This window comes from Paramisgurnus dabryanus, chromosome 16, assembly GCF_030506205.2.
Source record: "Paramisgurnus dabryanus chromosome 16, PD_genome_1.1, whole genome shotgun sequence".
Classification (NCBI taxonomy): Eukaryota; Metazoa; Chordata; class Actinopteri; order Cypriniformes; family Cobitidae; genus Paramisgurnus; species Paramisgurnus dabryanus.
Genome location: NC_133352.1, coordinates 20,304,725 through 20,322,681, shown reverse-complemented (window position 1 = coordinate 20,322,681; position 17,957 = coordinate 20,304,725). Strand labels below are relative to the sequence as shown.

Sequence of the window (17,957 nt, the reverse complement as noted above, 5' to 3'; positions counted from 1 at the left end):
GGTCAACATTTTATAAGTTATAACAACTCATCTGTAGTTATAACAACTAATTTCTAGTCAGGTAATAATATAGTTAGTTGAAATGACTTGTAAATCTGAGTTTATTTCACACAAAAAATTAAGGCAGCAAATATTTTTTACAGTGCTATCTCTAAAGTCAGTGGATGATTTTTCTTTTCTAAAGCAGATGAGAGACAGCCTATCATTAATTATTGCAGGGTCATTATTGCATGTCCTGAAGTTCAACGATTTCCCTGCATTTTTTAAAGATGGATGTTTTAAAGTAGCCTATGTTCCAGTTTTCACAAAAGACTAAAGATTTGTTTACTTTCAATTCAATACAATCTTATTTATATAGCACTTTTCACAATTATTGAATTGTTTCAAAGCAGCTTTACATTAAAAAAGCAGGGGAAAACACAGAAAATTGATGGACAACATAAGAAGCAGAGTACAGTGGCTTAGAATAAACTGTAGGCCCACTAGCGAGCGCATTATAAACGTTTAAATGTTTTCTTTGTTTGCCTAAAACGAACTAAAGAATATAATTAAAAAACTCGTCCAACTTGCGGAATCATATTAAGTTATGTGAACCTTAAATTTCCGGTGAAAGTTTTTAGGGTGGTTGGTCTCAGCAATGCAAACTTACCTTTCGGCAAATTTGGCCCTTTTGGTTCCAAATTAGGTCATTATGTGTGCATCATGTATGCTAGCATTATTACTACAGGATTTAATGTTAGCTAGCATACAATACAATACAACTTGTATGAAGTTATTCTGCAGGTTGCATCAGAGACAAAAAATATTTTAAATATTAGCCTACATACAACAATGCCACAGTAATACAATACTAATACATTTTTAGAATCAAAAGTTGTATTTTTTAACATTAGTTAATGCACATTAAACTAACATAAAAATTGCATTGGACTTAATTACCTATCAAAGATTAATAAATGCTAAAATACTATACTGCTCATTGTTCAAGTTAGTTAAAGCATTGACTAATGTTTACAAATACAAACTTTTGGTAAAGTGTTACAAAGAAAATTTAGTCAAGTGATGGAGTTGTGTAGGCCTACTTCGTCAACCTCTGCTGGAAATGCTTTCAGCATCATTTAGCCCACGTGATGGATGTTACCTAAAAATGTACCAAACTATATTGTTGGCAGACCAGATTATTTTTTTTTTTGAAAGCTTTTATGCTGTATTAATGCAGTATTAATTTATTTAATTTTGATGATAATCCAGTATAAATAATTTATTTTGGTTAGGCTATTTTTTATGACATACATCAAATGATTAGCTACTTTTTCGTTTATATAGACAAATATTTAAATTAATGATGACAATTGTCAGTTATTAGCCAAAAGGGCGGGTAATTATAACTATATAAATTATCCTAACAGCTCTGTGTCATAAAGCGTTTAGTTCAAAAAGTTTAAACTCATCCGACTGTATAATGCACATTTCGATCTGTTTACTTTTTTAATTTAAAAAGCGCAAATAATAGAAGTTCCTAAGATATTCTTCAACTTTAGCATTGTCTGTTAATTAACATTTTTAATAGTGTCAATCGGGTTTATTTATTTATGTAGCCTATTTATTAATGTCAGTTACACAGACAAATATGTATACATGTACATATGTACTTTTTTTAAACATCACCCACACATACACATCTCAATCACATCAGTTAATAAATCTGTTAAATTTCCTGCCCTATAATTTTTTTGAAGGTGATGCTGGGCACCGCCCGCGCTCCCATGACGCTTCTGTGCAACAGTTTTGTGACGTCATATGCGCTGTGCCGGAGACGTCATGAGCGTCCTGCTGCCCAACATGGCGGACTTTGATACCATTTCTGAGTTAGAAGAGGAAGATGAGAGGATTGTGAGTGAAGAGCATGTCGTCAGATACTGTCCCGAGCCCGTGGTCATGCGAGGTGCCGGCCACATCACCGTGTAAGCGTATGAATGCTGTTAAACACTGTTAGCTGTGTGTGTAGCCTCAATGCTAAGCTCACTGCATGTTTATGTCGCTAAGTTGTGGTATCAAATACATGAAGGCCGAGTCTGTTCAGTGTGTACCCTGACAGTGATTTCAAGCGGAAGATTCACTCATCCTTACGCAAAGTCTGGCTGTTAGCTCAGAGATTTATGGTTTTATTGCTGGCTACGGATAAAACTTGCCCTGTAACCACATTCAGACTCATTAGGATCTTCGCCTAATGTGAATTAGTGGATAACTGTACTGCTCTCATGCAGAAGTAAATGTACATTATCGTATTATGCATTAATGTATTTAATTGTTACCCGACTGGCGTGAAACATTATAAGTGCCACTTTATTATGGAGGTCTCTTTTGGTCAGTTGTTGCCATGTTTACAAATATGAGATTGCAAAAGACATCTGCCAAGTTTCTTAGAAAATTCAAGGCAAATGTATAAACTGATCTTTATCATTCTCTTCTATTTGTCCTGCTTATCATTTGTCCAAAGTCTTTAGTGACATTAAAATTTAACCCAAACCCAACCCAACTATTGTTTTCAGATGTGACACAGAAAAATCATAAATTAATTGTAAATGTATTTGCAGGTTTGGACTTAGCAACAAATTCGACAACGAGTTCCCTTCTGTTCTCACAGGAAAGGTAATAATCTCATGTACATTTAATCTTACTCAGGAGGGTGAATAAATGCGACCCTTTCTATGAAATCCAGGCTGAAGTCTCATAATTTTAATTCTGAGATTATGAGCATCAAAGTTCAGTTTCAATCTTTGGCATGGCCTTACTCAATGTTATTTTTTCACTAAATGTTTTTAAATTATGTATGATGAAGAAAACTGTGAGTCACAAATATCTTTGCATTGATTTTTGTGTTGACCTTTTCTCTTAATATGACTCTAGATTTGACCAGCTGTAATTAATAGGAATCCCTTAATTAGTGGTCAAACGATATGTTTTTTTTTTGCCGATACCGATATTTAGGAAGCTGTATATAACATAAATGTAATTACAGTAAATATGAGACAAACAGAAAATTGGTGAAACTACATAAACATTTGTTATGCATAATGTTTATAAATATATACCCTTATATAGCCCTTTTAAAGTACTTAAAAACATATTTACATAATTAATAATTTACATAAACAGACAAACAACAAATTTAAATAATAGAGAAATTTACTGGCCAATTAAAAAGGTTATCGGCCGATGCAGAAAATAAAATCAAAATATCGGCCGATATATCAGCATCTGCAATATATCGGTCCATCACTACTCTTAATGTTGTTGAAAACGTTTTAATGTAAGAGTGCTGCATGTTTGCCACAAAATCTGTCAATAAGTAAACCGTCCATGGCCCCGGTAGGCAGGGACCCCAGTTCTGAGAGGACACAAGGTGACGAAATAATGAAATAAAGACTGTGCCATCCACAAGAATGGGAAAGCTTCCTGGGTCGGGCGCAGAAATACAAAAAGGCTTCAGGGGGATGAGCAGGCCGAGGGAAGTGCGGGGCAATAAAACCGAGCTCCAGTATTGTGACCCATGGTGACATGTGATGGATGAGGTCGGGATTATGATGACTGAAGGGTGCAGATCAGGCCTGCTGGGCTTTATTCCGAGGTCTTTGGCTGTTTGCAAAGAGACCTTTGCATCCTGTCATAAAAGATTACGACCCCAGTTTTATGGCGTACATACCCAGAGAGGAATGAGCAGCCATTCATGTTGTTTAGACGGCGCAGCCACAGGCCGTGAGCTTATCTCTTCTTTTTGTCCTCCTTTTGCCCTGAGAGTGTAAGATTTTTTTGCTTGTAACAAAAAGGATCTCCATAGTAAGAACATCTAAAGACCTCATAATTATCATGGAGTATTTCTTTTACATATACATGCAATAACGGCCATTGTCTTTTAACATGCAATGATTTCTTCCTAACATTGTCCTAGGTTGCCCCAGAAGAGTTCAAGACGAGTGTGAATCGAATAAATGCGTGCTTAAAGAAGAATGTACCGGTCAATGTAAAATGGCTGCTCTGCGGCTGCCTGTGCTGTTGCTGTACCGTGGGTTGCAGTCTTTGGCCTGTCGTATGTCTTAACAAAAGGGTAAGTCGTTCCTTGGTCGGTCCTTCCCCCATTAATCCACGTGAATTACTTCCAGCACCATTTTGACACGCAATAGACAAACCCCTCGTTGAGCGAGTAACTAACTGGATCCACTTATTATCAGTGTGTTAAGCTGATATATGCGTGTTGAATTATATGCAGTGGAAAGGTGGTGATTTTACAGCTACAAATTCTAAGTTATTGGCCATGACATACAGCTTACAAGGTGGTTAACGAAGGGCTTCAGTCCATAAATGCCTCTGAAGTCTTCATGCCCTGAGAGTTTTATTGGCATTTGTTAACCATGTGTTTGACAGGGTGATTAACATGAAAACCTTGTGAGTGATTGTGTATTTGCTTTATTTTTTATATTTATATATCAACTTGCATATATCTGTGCATTTTTACAGACACGAAGATCCATACAAAAACTGTTAGAATGGGAAAACAACAGATTATATCACAAGGTAAGATCATTTGTGATCTATCAAAGGCTGTGTACGTAAAGTGCCTTGGTGTGTGGTGGATAATGATCATTAAAATGGCTGCTAACATTTGACCCTGTCAAATGCTTGTTGCCCCTGCAGCCATTTTTGTCTGATCCATTGATCTAGTGCAGAGGCTGACCAGACTACGGAAAGGTCAGCAGTAAAAAAGCCACCTTCGTTTTGTTGTGTCTCGAAGCTCTGACTGACAGCCAGTAGCGGTGCAGACACATTAAGGAAATGCTTGACCTCAGCTAACCCTTGTTCGTAAAGTGCGCTTGAGCATCTGAAGTGTATGCATCTATTTCGAAGATCTACTACTTAACGTTGTCTAACGCATCTTTTCCTGTGTCTCTTCAGCTGGGGCTACACTGGAAACTCAGCAGAAGAAAATGTGAGAGCAGCAACATGATGGAATACGTAAGTTTTTGTGCTTTGGACAGAAAAAAATATAAAAAACAAACTACTTGACGACGTCTTTTTTATGGTTATTCTTTTACAGGTTATTCTTATAGAATTCTCACCAAAATATCCTATATTTAGACCTGACTGAAAGGACTTCTGATGGATGTTGTTGGAAGGCCCTTGATTCCTCTCCTTAGTGCCTTGTATATATGTCGGATTGAGGGTCTTTACTGGGTTTCAACCAGACCTCCTCTCCCAGTAACCTTGTACAGTAGAATTCGCAACACTGTCACTTTGCTTTAGAGCAGATTTTGCACATGTAGTAGAAGAGCTGTTATGTTGCACTGAGATGTTATGTTACAGTTAAGGAGTGATGGAACGAGCGCACGCAAGCTATGATACAGTTTAAAAGTGCATTTACCCCAAAGAGCCATCAAGTCGACCCTACCTACACACTATATAATTAATATCATCGAGCAGAAAAAGGCACCTTGTGGTGTGAATTTGCCTTATGTTAAAAGACAACCTTTTTTTAAACAGAAGTGTGTGTACAGGATCCAAAATTGTGTGTTTTAAGTGTGTAATGATTAAGTCTGGGTGCCATTGAAGCCAGCTTGAAGTAATAAGTCAGCAACATGATTTTTTGGCACTTTTATGAGCGTTGTCTACTTACTACAGGGGGAGTCAATCGACTTGTAAATATCATAGGCAAGATGTACAGTGTGGTATTCCATGTTTACATAATGTAATTTAGCTGTTTATTACTTTATTGCCAAGATATTACCGTAGCATAGTTGTTTATAAGCCGTTTCATGTAACTTTACAGTTTGTATGGACCCGTTTACCCAGTAAGCCATAAAATGTGTGTACATGATGCCATTTCAGTTAGGGCTGGAAATTGCACTTGAGCACACGGGGACAACAGAATTTCACTTCTTGTCCTAGATATAGAGAGGTTTCTAGAGGTTTTTGATATATTGCGATGTCATCACCCAGCAAGCAATTTTGCATTCAAGTCTTAGCCATTCAAACAGCCCAGGTGTCTAGGCTAAAACAAGGCTGAAAATTTAATAAATGTATAACCATAACCCAAAAAATAAATAAATGTTGTTTTTTATGTAACCAAATTCAATTTATTTCGTCTCGGTCTACAGTTAACCTAGATAGTGAAATTGACTGCTATTGCTTGCTAAGCAGTGGTGTTTTTAATAACACAAGAATTTTGCCAATCGAAAACAATGTGTCATCCATTTCAAAGGAAAATCATCTAGGTATTTTTATTTGATGTCTAATTCATGTTTTGTTCTTTTTGTGCGGCCACATCTTAAAGCATTTGCTCATGGATGTTGCACATTGTCATTTTGTTTATGGGTTAACTACTAGAACACTGCATTGTAAATGTAAAGGGTAAAACTGCTCGTATCTTCTGTCTCTGTATGACATGTTTTCTCTATATCCTGTCAACCTCATATACTGTAGACTGCATTAGTTGAGTGCCTCTGTAGATGGATACCGGGGCTGGAGCTGTGTTTCAGAGGAATGATTCTTTGCCTAGCAATCTAATGAAGAGGAAGGAATCTGCTCTCAGTACTGGTTCTGTTAAAGTACCTGTAAATGTTTGTTCCTACCTAATCCTTTGGAAAGCTTAAATAAATTCTTGATTTTGATGTTTTTGAACAACTGTCCTTTTTTAGCCTATAAATCATGGGTCTCCAATGTGGTGGACGCCAAAGCACATTCTATTAATAGTCTCAATTGTAATATTTATTACATATTTTTATATTAGCTTGGCTTGTTTACATATGTTTAGACTATATCACAAAGTAGCCCTCCAGACTGTTTTATCCATTGTGGTAGCCCTTGCTCACAAAAAGGTTGGAGACCCCTACTATAAATCGTATAAATTCTTGATTTTGAACATTTGTCATTTTTTTTAAAGATCTTATATTTAATCTTTACTAATTGCATACAAATAAGTTAATTGCTAATGTGTGTAAATATTGGTCATCTTAATTGAATACCAAATTAGTTGACGTTCATGACAAAATTTGCTGATTTGTTCAACCTTTTATGTTTAATACATTGACATTTTGTGTGTTTTCACACAAGTGAACAATGAGAAGATTATAAAATATAAAGGTATATTATTTGATCAATATATGGGTGCTAACCCATTTCTCTACATTGACATTGTAAAGTGGGGGTGGGATAAGCAGAGTGTGAAGAACAAACTGAACTCAGCATGAGGGATTCAGCTGCACTTGAGTGAGTCTGTCCACAAGTGATTATTTTTCTCAATTGTTTATTTCTTTAAATGGTATAAAATGTGTTCTTTTTCAATTTAGCAGCAGTTGTGCAAGAATTTACAAGTGAATTTACAATATTCAGCTTTATATGACCTCTAGAGGGCAGGCTAAGACACTGACCCATGTAGAATGAAGTTTCAAAGTTAAGATTCATTTCAGTACCTAAAATATCTGACAATGTTGCAGATGGATGTGCATTTGCAAATGTACATATCAATTTCGTATACGTCTGGTCTGAAATGTGTCAGAGATCAGAGATAGATAACGTCAGAGGTGGACAGTACTCATATTTTTTTTAGTTTAATAATTACATTAAAAATCTAGTACTATCTACTTTGACTTAAGTAGTAAATGCAAAACAATAACTAGTATTTATGAAATGCAGGGGTGGTTTCCTGGAAAGGGCTTCTTATAGTCCCAGACTAAAATGCATGTTTGAGGTACTTTAATTAAAAAAACACCTTATACAGACATATTTTAACATATATCAGTGCCAATGCATATGTCAAAATGCACACCAGTTTTGTTTTTTGTAAGGTTTGTTTGTAAAAAACGACTTAAATGTCCTAATATAACATAAGGCCTAGTCCTGGATTAATCTAAACCCTGTCTAGGAAATCACCCCATAGTGCAATAAAAATTCTATTATGCTTTGGAATGTAGTAAAAGTACAAAGAAAAACACTGATAAAGTACAGATGTACTTTAGTAAGTGTAAATACTTCACTACTGTCCACCTCTGGTTAACATTATATGTCACAATAAAATGTAATTTGGCCCTACAGCAGGTGTTACATCTCTGCAAGGGCTTGGTGACTTTTAAGCAAGTATTACATCAAGACACCACCATCACCTCAAATTCAACACTTTATACTGAATTAAAACATCCCTTTAATCTTTACAATTGACCACACAGCAGGAATAAAAACCAATGTTCCCAGTTCAAAATTAAACTGCATAGGACTGATTTACATCCTCCACAGATCTCCAGTTTGACAGCATGTGACCCACTTGCCCTTCAAGTGGCTCAGACACCCAATAGGACCAAGCTGCTGTTACGGCCTGTGAATCCCAGAGGTACTACAAAAAATGATTAGCAGTAGTAAAATGTAGATCTTTGGTATTAGTTCTGTCAACAATGACAAAATAAACCAGAATCTTTCATTCATAGCTCCATTGCAATACTTAAAAGGGCACATCAATTCACTGAAATGCATTAAAAAGCAAAAAAAAAACATCAAGTTCAAATAAGCAGTTGAAAAAATGATTAAAGGCTTAAGGTGGCATTTTTGGGTTACAGCAATTAAGGCAGGTGTGGATCAGTGTGCGTTTGTACACATTTATATGCAAGGCACACAAGAGATGCATTCTTACCAATATTACAAACAAGCTAAGCTGTAGTTCTAGAAATGGTCTAAATTTACACCCTAACCACAACTGCAAAGGTTTACAATAGTGTAAATATGCTTACAACATGTAACAGCAGATATCCAAGGCCCAGTTACATGTAGTTACAAAAATTACAACAGTACTTTGTCCACTTTGATTCAGAAACCATCTACAAAATGCTTACAGGCTATATATGTAAATAAAGCATTTTAAATGTACATTCTAAAAATGGATCCAGACAAGAAAGCTGGTTCAAAGGTATAATGTCCCAATTTAAAACGTTTATGTTTACTGTCTCTTAGTCAATATCTCACACCCTTACAGCTCAATATAGAGTATTATACAGTGTTGTGGATTAAATAATAACCTTCCTGTTATTAATCCTGGTAACCTGTTTAAAAATCTGTCTGTCATCCCTAACTTAAGTGCAACCTGTTGTTAAGGAAGAACAAAAATAATCTGTTATAATAACGCTGTACATCAACTTTGTGGTAGAATAAGTAACAGTGGTTTAGTATAGGCTGGTCTTAAACTAGACTGCCCGGCCAGGAGACCACAGTCAATGTGACTTTGTTCTTCTGCAGTTTCAGCATTGGGATTAAAGAGGAGTTATTCATCCCGACTGTAGTGAGTCCATTTACAGCCACGATTTCATCACCACACCTGCAAGACAGTATAAAAGTCTCCATTTAAAGAAATGCATGGTTTATTAAAGCATACATGTATCTGTTCCAGTGCAGTTCAATAGGCTTTATGCCCAGCTGCACTACTTCCTGAACTTCAGCCAGCTCCTTGTTTCCTGTCTGCCATTATTGGACAAACTGATTAATCCAGGTGTGCCTGACCTCAGTAGTCACAAACAAACTGATAAATCCAGGTGTGCCTGACCTCAGTAGTCACAACAACAATAATCAGACACACCTGGATTAATCAGTTTGTCCAATAATGTCAGACAGGAAACAAGGAGCTGGCTGAAGTTCAGGAAGTAGTGCAGCTGGGCATAAAGCCTATTGATAGAGCAGTGCATTTCCAGCACATATATGTTTATACTTTCAATGCAATGTAGTTTGTTTTGGGGAAAACTGACTGCATAAATGTAAATCAGTTTAAAACAACAGAAGACTCACTTGAGGCGACCATCAAAATGGGCTGGTGTTCCTGGCACTATAGTCTTAATGAAGAAGGGCTGCTGGCCACGACTCTCTTCATATCCCCCGACAATACTAAAGCCCCAGCTCTCACTGTTGGTCTTCATCAGCATAATATCACGACACCAGTGCATGCAGCTTTTTAATAAAAAGAGATTGTCAAATTAATATTCATAAATAACATCCTATATTTTTAAAGGGGACTTATAATGAAAATCTGACTTTTTTCATGTTTAAGTGCTATAATTGGGTCCCCGGTGCTTCCATCAAACTAGAAAACGTAATAAAGATCAACCCAGTAATTTAGTTTTGGTAAACCATTCTCTGCAAGCATGTGAAAAAATTGATCATTAAAATTTGGCTCCCTTTGTGATGTCAGAAGGGCAAAATACCGCCCCTTAACCTGCACTATCCAACCACGGCACTGCCATTAAGTGCAGAGATCAGCTCATTTGCATTTAAAAAGAACACATCCAAAAAACAGCTAATTTTTCCTCACACCTACAATTTTAACATGTTATAATAAATTATCTATATGGTATTTTGAGCTAAAACTTCACATACGTACACTGGGGACACCAAAGATTTTGACAGCTTAAAAAAGTCTTGAAAGTGAAAGTCCCCTTTAAGTGATAAAAACATGATATCTATAAAGCAAAAGAAAGAGTGTGTTATGCTCAATATGCCACCAACCTGGGTAGGCCTAGCCATCGGGTCCAGAGAGGAACCCAGTTAACGTCTTCCTCTTTGAGACCATCCTGTGTGTCCATATCTTCTCTCCTGCTAGATTCTCCATCCTGTTCCTCCTCATCCGTGAAAGTCTGGATGGCTTTTAGTGTCACCGTACTGTGAGCGGTCTGGGCCTTTAGGACTGTCACTGCCTCATTGTAGGTCAGCTGAGTCAGGTCAATACCATTTATACTCAGCAATACATCACCTGAGCCATTGCCATGACAGATAAAAGTCAAAAAAGCATTACAAAGTGGGCATTGAAAGTACAGCACGTGATATACACAATAATGAAAATGGTTTGAAAATAGATGGTGATATAATTCAGACCTGTTTTGATGGTGCCGTCTCTGTGTAGGCAGCCCACCGGCTGCACACTGGTGATGTAGAGAGGCAAGCGGCTGCGACAGTCTCTCCCACCTGCAATGGTGATGCCAAGAGAGAGTCGAGGTTCCTTCTTTAGACTCACGGTCTTCTCTTGACTTGAGAACCCACATGGAGGATCCTGGACACAGGTAATATGCATACATTAAACCACAAGTACCACAAGTTTTTTTATTGTACCCCAGGGGTGTCCACTCCTGCTCCTGTTGGGCCGTTGTCTCTGCAGAGTTTTATTCCAACCCTAATAAAACACACCTGATCCTGCTAATCAAGGTCTTACTAGGCAGACTAGATACTTTGAGGCAGGTGTGTTGAGGGAAGTTTTAGCTAAACTCTGTAGGACACAGGCCCTCCAGGACCGACTTTGGACACCTCTGCTGTAGCCTATGTACCCCACTCCTGGCACCTACTGTGCATACCAGTCACGACTTTAGTTAATAGGAGGAAGTCAAAACATAATCAGGTGATTCCAGCACATTGAGTTGTGCTACATATTCGAATGGATTACTTATTGGTTTTACATTTAACGGCAACCATAAAAGAGGATTAACTAGATTTTAAAAGGGGGTTTAAAGCTATTCCATGCATTCTGACTTATTAACACGGCTTAAGATTTGGATTCCTCATGTTGGACATTTGCCAAGTATTTCTGTGTCGAATGCACTTTGCCAGGGTTTGTTCAAGTTTCTGAAAGTTTGTTTTTTGAACGTGAAAGATTCACACGTAACAATCTTGCTTTATTTCTTTGATGGGCAATATCAGTACAGGAAGTACAGTGGAAGTCCTTATATGGCAGTTTAACCGTAATAGCGCATGCATACACCAACCAAGAGCCGACACGAAATCAACGTCAAAAGAACGTCTTCCCAAAAGAACCCAGCATTATGGAAACAATTGATATAGTTTGTTTATCCATGGTGGCAGCGGAGTTGTGCATGCATGTTTGTTTAACGCTGGGTTTGTTGAAATGGGGCGGTCCAACTCGGGTTATGAGTCACAGGCGGTAAGTAAAACTTTATCAAATGTGTTTTGTTGGCAATCATTGTGTAAGTGCATATAAAGTAAATGAACATGTAGTGAATCATAAGTTATCCAGAGATAGTGGGATAATGTTTTGTGTGTGTTGCTTGCTCGTGACCTGCTCCTCTAGGAGCTCAGGTTTTTACTCAGAATAAATTGGTAGAGCTGATCTTTCTTTTATAAATCCGATAAAACTAAAGACTCTCTTGATATATGAAGGATGTAATACTACTCTATAGTTACTCAAGATTAACATGAGATAAGCAGAAACAGTGTGTGTTATGGGAGCTTTAACAAAATTTTATTTATGTGTTAAAATTTATTAAACAAAACACCTTTCAGGCAAATAATGACTCAAAAATACTGAAATAAATTATTGCAATATGGTTGATATCAGGAAATTTACTTTTAAAGAAATAGTTTACCAAATATGAAAGCATTGTCACCATTTACAGACCCTCATGTAATTGTCACAGAAAATGATAATTAGATTTTGGTTCATTCCTGCCATTGATTTTCCAAAATCTGTGCATGTGATCACACATGTCCATTATGATGATGTTACTTGGTCCCCTTTACAGGAGCCATCCCAGAATAAATTATGGGACGTGTTTGCATGTACACAAAAGTCATGCTGGTAATTTAATAGGAATTATCTGGGATCAACGGGCTGTGTGAAAGAGGTTTACGACATGATCAACCTATTTTGCGAAATCTTGCTCACAAAAAAACCCCAACGCAAAACATCACCTATCACTCAAATCATATAATGACAAATATCAATAGCATCAAATCTTCTTGATAGCATAAAAACTACATTCTCACATGACAAAATGCAAAAAAACCCACAAACAAACAAGAATTGATGATGAGATACATCCGAGCTCGAGCTAGGGTGAGTAAATGAGACTATTCCTGCAGTTATTGACTCTGCAATTGGTTAATTGAAATCTTAGAAAAGTTACATTCTGTTATCCTGGGGGACGGGTAAAAAGTTAAAGCTTAAGACTCCTGCGGTGAAAACATTTGTAAAAACAAACATCTCAGATCCTGCTGCAAGGCAGAAAGACGCGTCGACGTGAGCGACTCTGACGCGCTGCCATCGTAACTCACAGATTGCGCCAAAGTATCTTCTCCGAGTTTCGCTGGAGTCTCCAGACCTCCAGAGGGGGAGGACTCTTCCTACACAGCGGGGTGGCCCTTCCTCCCAGCATGAGTTAAGACTTCATCTCCACAGGTGAAAGCTAACTGTCACCAGCTTTGATCCCTGGCTACAAACAAACACAGTGGCTGTAGAAGCTCTGAGAGCAGCACCCCAGTCCTTTTGATCAGGGACGAGTGGAGAGGGGGGCATCTGCTTTCATCTCCCATTGCCCGACTGTATTTGCTGCCTGTGCCTTCAGCTGGTGAGGAAGTGTCACAAAAGCAGCGTGTGACTGGTCTCTGGGTGAAAAGACATCTTGTGCAGATGCAATGCAGGCTTTGACAAGTGCAGCACAGTCTCAATATCGTGCAACCAAGATGTATTGTTTGTTTGTTTATTTTTAACGACATTCCAGCATCAAGATAATTATACAACAAGATAATCCATACACATTGAGGGGAAATTCAGCATCTTCAATTTACCTAACCTGCATGCTTTTGGTATGTGGGGGGAAACCGTAGTACCCAGAGTAAACCCTTGTGACACAGGGAGAACATGCAAACTCCACAAAAAAGGCCACTGGACCTTGTAGGGGCTTGAACCGTGGGCCTTCTTGCTGTGAGGCAACAGTGCTCCCCAGTTTTTGGTCATATTCCACTGTTTTTTAATGCAACTTTAACAAAATATTTTTATAAAAAGCGAAGAGGTCAATTGTTCAAAGTCTGACATCACTTTTGACCACTGCTGTATGAACACCAACCACATGTTCCAGACGCCACAGTTCTGACTATTTCTTCCCTCTAACTAATCATAACAGGTGCTATAAAGAGGGTGAAGCATGCTTCTTTACCTTTACGTATGTGGACTGTCGTCTAAAGTACTGGGGTTCGGGGGCCTTCCTAGCCCCTCTGCTTGGTCCATCACCCCCCTCCTCAGAAGAATCAGGAAGCCTCATCACTACAAAGTTCACTCGCATTTCACTTGCCTACCACAAACAGACCAAACAAAATGTATACATAAATATGATCCTGTCCGAGAAATCCAGATATCTAATTATGATATTTTGGGTATCGGATTGATTTCACTTTAATTTTAATCTTTGACATGGCCTTACTCAGTGGATTCTCTTTACAATGATCTAAGATGATTTTATATAGAAAACAGTAAAATCATTATCACAGGCAGATTAAACATGACTATTTTTTAACCAATGGGTCAATCTCTCAGTTTCGCTCTATCAGTACCTGTATGATTGTAGCTGCACTCTCCGGAGTACCATGTCTTAAATCCTGTCCGTTAATGCCCAGCACCTTGTCGTTGTTTCGCAGTTTGCCGTCTTGGGCCGCCAGGCCTCCTGGCAGCAGGTCTAGGATAAAGACTCCAGGCTCCTCTTGCTTTCGAATGAGTTTGATGCCCAATGGCTCAGAGCGCTCACGTTTTACCAGGGTAACCTGGATGACAGCGCCGTGGTTCTGGTTGGGATTAGTTGGCTGTGCCGAGGAAGAGGATGAGGGTTGGGTGAGATCTGGTCGGGGCTTAAAGCCCTTTTCCTGCATGACAGTCAGCTTGAGACGGGAACCCGACTTTCGCAAAATAGAGATGGCACGACTGTGACGTATGGATGCCAAACTCACATCATTCACCTGCAGATAGAGAAGACCACAGTGTTTGTTTCAGTACACCAAAGATCTGTCATGAATGCAGCAAGTACAATGTTGCTTCATATTGTGGATGTATTGCTCATTTCCTTATACAGTGTTAAAGTGCAAGCTTTCTCTCTAAGAGCATATTACATGTGTAACGTGGCATCTAGCGGTTAGATCGTGAATTGCAACTACAATTTCGAACGCAATGAAAAGACAACTATGGTACGAAACATGCTCTGTAGAGCAGTTTGCCTTTTTAGGGCTACTGTAGAAACATGAATGCAACTTCCATGTAAAGAGATGCACAGTTTATATAGATTAAAACGGCTTATTCTAAGGTAATAAAACAAAACATTTTATAATGCAAGGTGTTTATACACCACTGATAATATAGTTATGTATATTATATTGCATTTCTATCGAGGGATCTTTCTAAAAGTCCCACATTGCACCATTAAGCGATGTTAAAATAATGCTGTTTATTTATGACCCTGTACTGAGAATATCTTCCTATGCCTTAGGCTTGGAGAGCCTTTTGTAACAATCAATGCAGTGTTGAACCAGGAGGAATAAAGAGAGATCCTGTTTCAAGAAATAAGATATCCAAGTCATCTAGAGATATCTTTACGGGCAATGGTTCCCTCAAGAAGTATTTTCGTTTGGAATACAGGTCATCATATGGCTGCCGGTGGGTGTTATATAGATTTCCACATATATGTGATTACAGCAAAGATGAGGTACGTTCATTTAAACTCAAGGTTGAATTTGAATGTAAATCCAGTTGTGCTGGTTCGGTTTACTTAAGCACTGCGCTCCAAGACGGCCAGAGGCAGAATTCCTAGGAGAGCTTAGAATTGTGGGAACAAGAATTTAAATTTCCTAAAGTGAACTGAGAGAAAGTAAGGAACAGTACTTAGATCACGAAAGGGAAATAAAGGGTTGTGTATGTGATTTTTAATTATTTCTTATTCACTAGTCGACAATACAAGTTTAACATCCGCTAAAGTCAAAAGTTGAAATGAAATCATATATAACTAAGATATATCCAGGAACTCGATGGTCCACACAGTTTGATAATATTTTGAACATTATATGCTATTTTTTGCACAGTTTTGTCCTTTGTCCTCAACAACAACAGAGATCTGCATGGAATGACGGCTGTTATATATTAATGATTACAAAAACCCAATAAATTTAGTTAAAATTCAACATGAAAATTACAAGATGAGCCATTTTACATTCTTACACCATCCTGAAACTAAATAAACAAGTAAAATGTAAATAAATGGGTCAATCAGATCTATTAGATTCGATTAGAAATTGTTAAACATACACTGTTGATTTGACATTTAACTGAACATTTTGTATAATTTTTTTAATGGTTAATCATGTGCCGGCTAGTGGAAATTCCCCAATATAGAGCATTAAAATGAAAGAGTAGGAATGTAAATGCAAACACATCAATGTGTACACTGTCAACATTAGAACTGAATAGAAAGACAGATTCTGACAGATAAAACCTGTGTTAAACATTCAATGGGTTCAAAACTGTGACTGTGGAGATTGATAGTAAGCCTCACCTCTAAAATGTGATCACCTGGTGCTAGTCTACCATCTCGAGCGGCTAATGAGTCACACACAATCTCCTGTATTACAATGTTACCCAAGGGCGTGTCTTTCCCTCCAACTATACGGAATCCCAAATCTTCTTCTGGATCCTCTCGAACCAGCTCCACTACCCTCGCCTCTGCTACGAGACTGGACCTGAGAGGGGTGTCTGCCAAAACACAGGACCATCAGAAACCTCATTTAAACCAAAGACATTGTAAGATATAGCAATGAATTACACACAGTTTTTCCTTGGTTGTGTTTACTTTGGAATGAGTCATTTAAGTTAAGGAGCACAGAATGTTTGATATCATATTTCTTTGAGATAGCAGGGCAGTTGCTAGGTAACTCTGTTATGATGATTAATAACATATCCATGAATCCAGACAGTAGGACCAGACTTCCCTTGGGAGATTTCCAGCATTACACAGTTATGGGTCATATGTGAATCTAAATTATATATTTGTTCTCAGACAGAGACGTTTTGATGATTGTTGGTTTTGTTGTCTCTGTTATATATTAATAACATCCTGATACCCCTAACACACTCACCCACCCACAAGAGAAAGAACAACATCAAAGTTCCCTCTGTTTTGGTTCACTTAAAAGTAAACACAGCTGCAAAACAATTTCCTTTGCTTTTCACCATCCGTGCTACCTTCTTCTCACCTTTGCTGAGATACCACACAACATTACACAAAAACAATAACACTTCTGAATCCTATCTTTACCAGATGCTATATACTAGTACATCACAAAGATAATTTGTTTTGTGTTTTCACAAAAATATGTAAACAAGTCTAATTTTAACCAAACATGTAAAAAAAAAACCTGGATCAGGTATTCTTCATTACTGATTGTCAAGCTATTCTGACCCCACACCTAAACTCTTCCCCATCATAATATCCCAATTACCTTATTTAATATTTGACAAATGCCCAAGCTTTCATACAGGAGAGATTTACATATAATTTACACTAAATAATGGTTCTAAACTCTTTGGAAACAACCAAAAGTTGTTTCTTTAAGTCTGAACCCAATTTGGAGTCTATTTAATACATTTCTATATAGGCTTTTTCAAACAGACATACGGATTACCGGCACATCCGGGAACTTGACTGTAAATTTCGTCACCTCCCCTTTTTGGGGGAAAACAAACCAGACTTCTCATAGACTTCCATACAAAATAGCGGAACAAAGCAATGTTCGTACACAGCCGGCAGGCGTAAATAACTTATGAAATCACTCAGATTAAACATGTCGAGTAATTATCTGTCCACCCTGCCTGCCATAGAGCGCGAAAGATACATAAAAACATTTAATTTGGTCAATATAAAAACATGCCCCTTTCACTCTCACAGTGTCAAATTTGTGTAACAACGCTATCCAGTGATTGCTGGAAATATCACTAAGGCTAGTTGTATGGCTGGATGGAAAAGTGCACTCAGTACTCTGAATATAAAGACATAATATATAAATACGAAGTAACTTTCAAATACGAAGTAAAATCTGAGTTTTCCTTGTTGACTCGATGAGGTACGAGTAAATGTCCAAGTAAGACACCTCTGGCCAATGGGAAGTGTTGT

General features: G+C 37.7%; 2 protein-coding genes across 4 annotated transcripts in view; one reads left to right on the top strand and one right to left on the bottom strand.

The window, feature by feature from the left end:
- The first annotated feature begins 1,797 nt into the window (after positions 1-1,797).
- Positions 1,798-6,665, top strand: chic1 (cysteine-rich hydrophobic domain 1). Its single transcript, XM_065271918.2, has 6 exons — positions 1,798-1,964; positions 2,598-2,652; positions 3,953-4,108; positions 4,519-4,575; positions 4,954-5,013; positions 5,096-6,665. Exons 1-6 carry the CDS (start codon positions 1,801-1,803, stop codon positions 5,144-5,146), a joined length of 543 nt encoding a protein of 180 aa, XP_065127990.1. The 5' UTR covers positions 1,798-1,800; the 3' UTR covers positions 5,147-6,665.
- A 1,144-nt stretch (positions 6,666-7,809) lies between these two features.
- The window catches only part of lnx2b (ligand of numb-protein X 2b), an 18,994-nt gene continuing 8,846 nt past the window's right edge, over positions 7,810-17,957 (bottom strand). For all 3 annotated transcript variants that reach the window (XM_065271915.2, XM_065271916.2, XM_065271914.2), the window contains exons 4-10: positions 16,344-16,540; positions 14,362-14,760; positions 13,968-14,102; positions 10,900-11,074; positions 10,534-10,777; positions 9,820-9,978; positions 7,810-9,355 (exon numbers count right to left, since the gene is read on the bottom strand). In XM_065271915.2, coding sequence (XP_065127987.2) covers positions 9,220-9,355; positions 9,820-9,978; positions 10,534-10,777; positions 10,900-11,074; positions 13,968-14,102; positions 14,362-14,760; positions 16,344-16,540 — 1,445 coding nt within the window. In that variant the 3' untranslated portion in view covers positions 7,810-9,219. The remainder of the gene's footprint in view (positions 9,356-9,819; positions 9,979-10,533; positions 10,778-10,899; positions 11,075-13,967; positions 14,103-14,361; positions 14,761-16,343; positions 16,541-17,957) is intronic.

Excerpts from the sequence above, each read along its gene's own strand:
- chic1 (XM_065271918.2), top strand. The coding sequence starts at position 1,801 with ATGCGCTGTGCCGGAGACGTCATGAGCGTCCTGCTGCCCAACATGGCG. Across the intron at positions 1,965-2,597 it reads GGTGCCGGCCACATCACCGT|GTTTGGACTTAGCAACAAAT; the intron begins GTAAGCGTATGA and ends ATGTATTTGCAG. Across the intron at positions 5,014-5,095 it reads GCAGCAACATGATGGAATAC|GTTATTCTTATAGAATTCTC; the intron begins GTAAGTTTTTGT and ends ATTCTTTTACAG.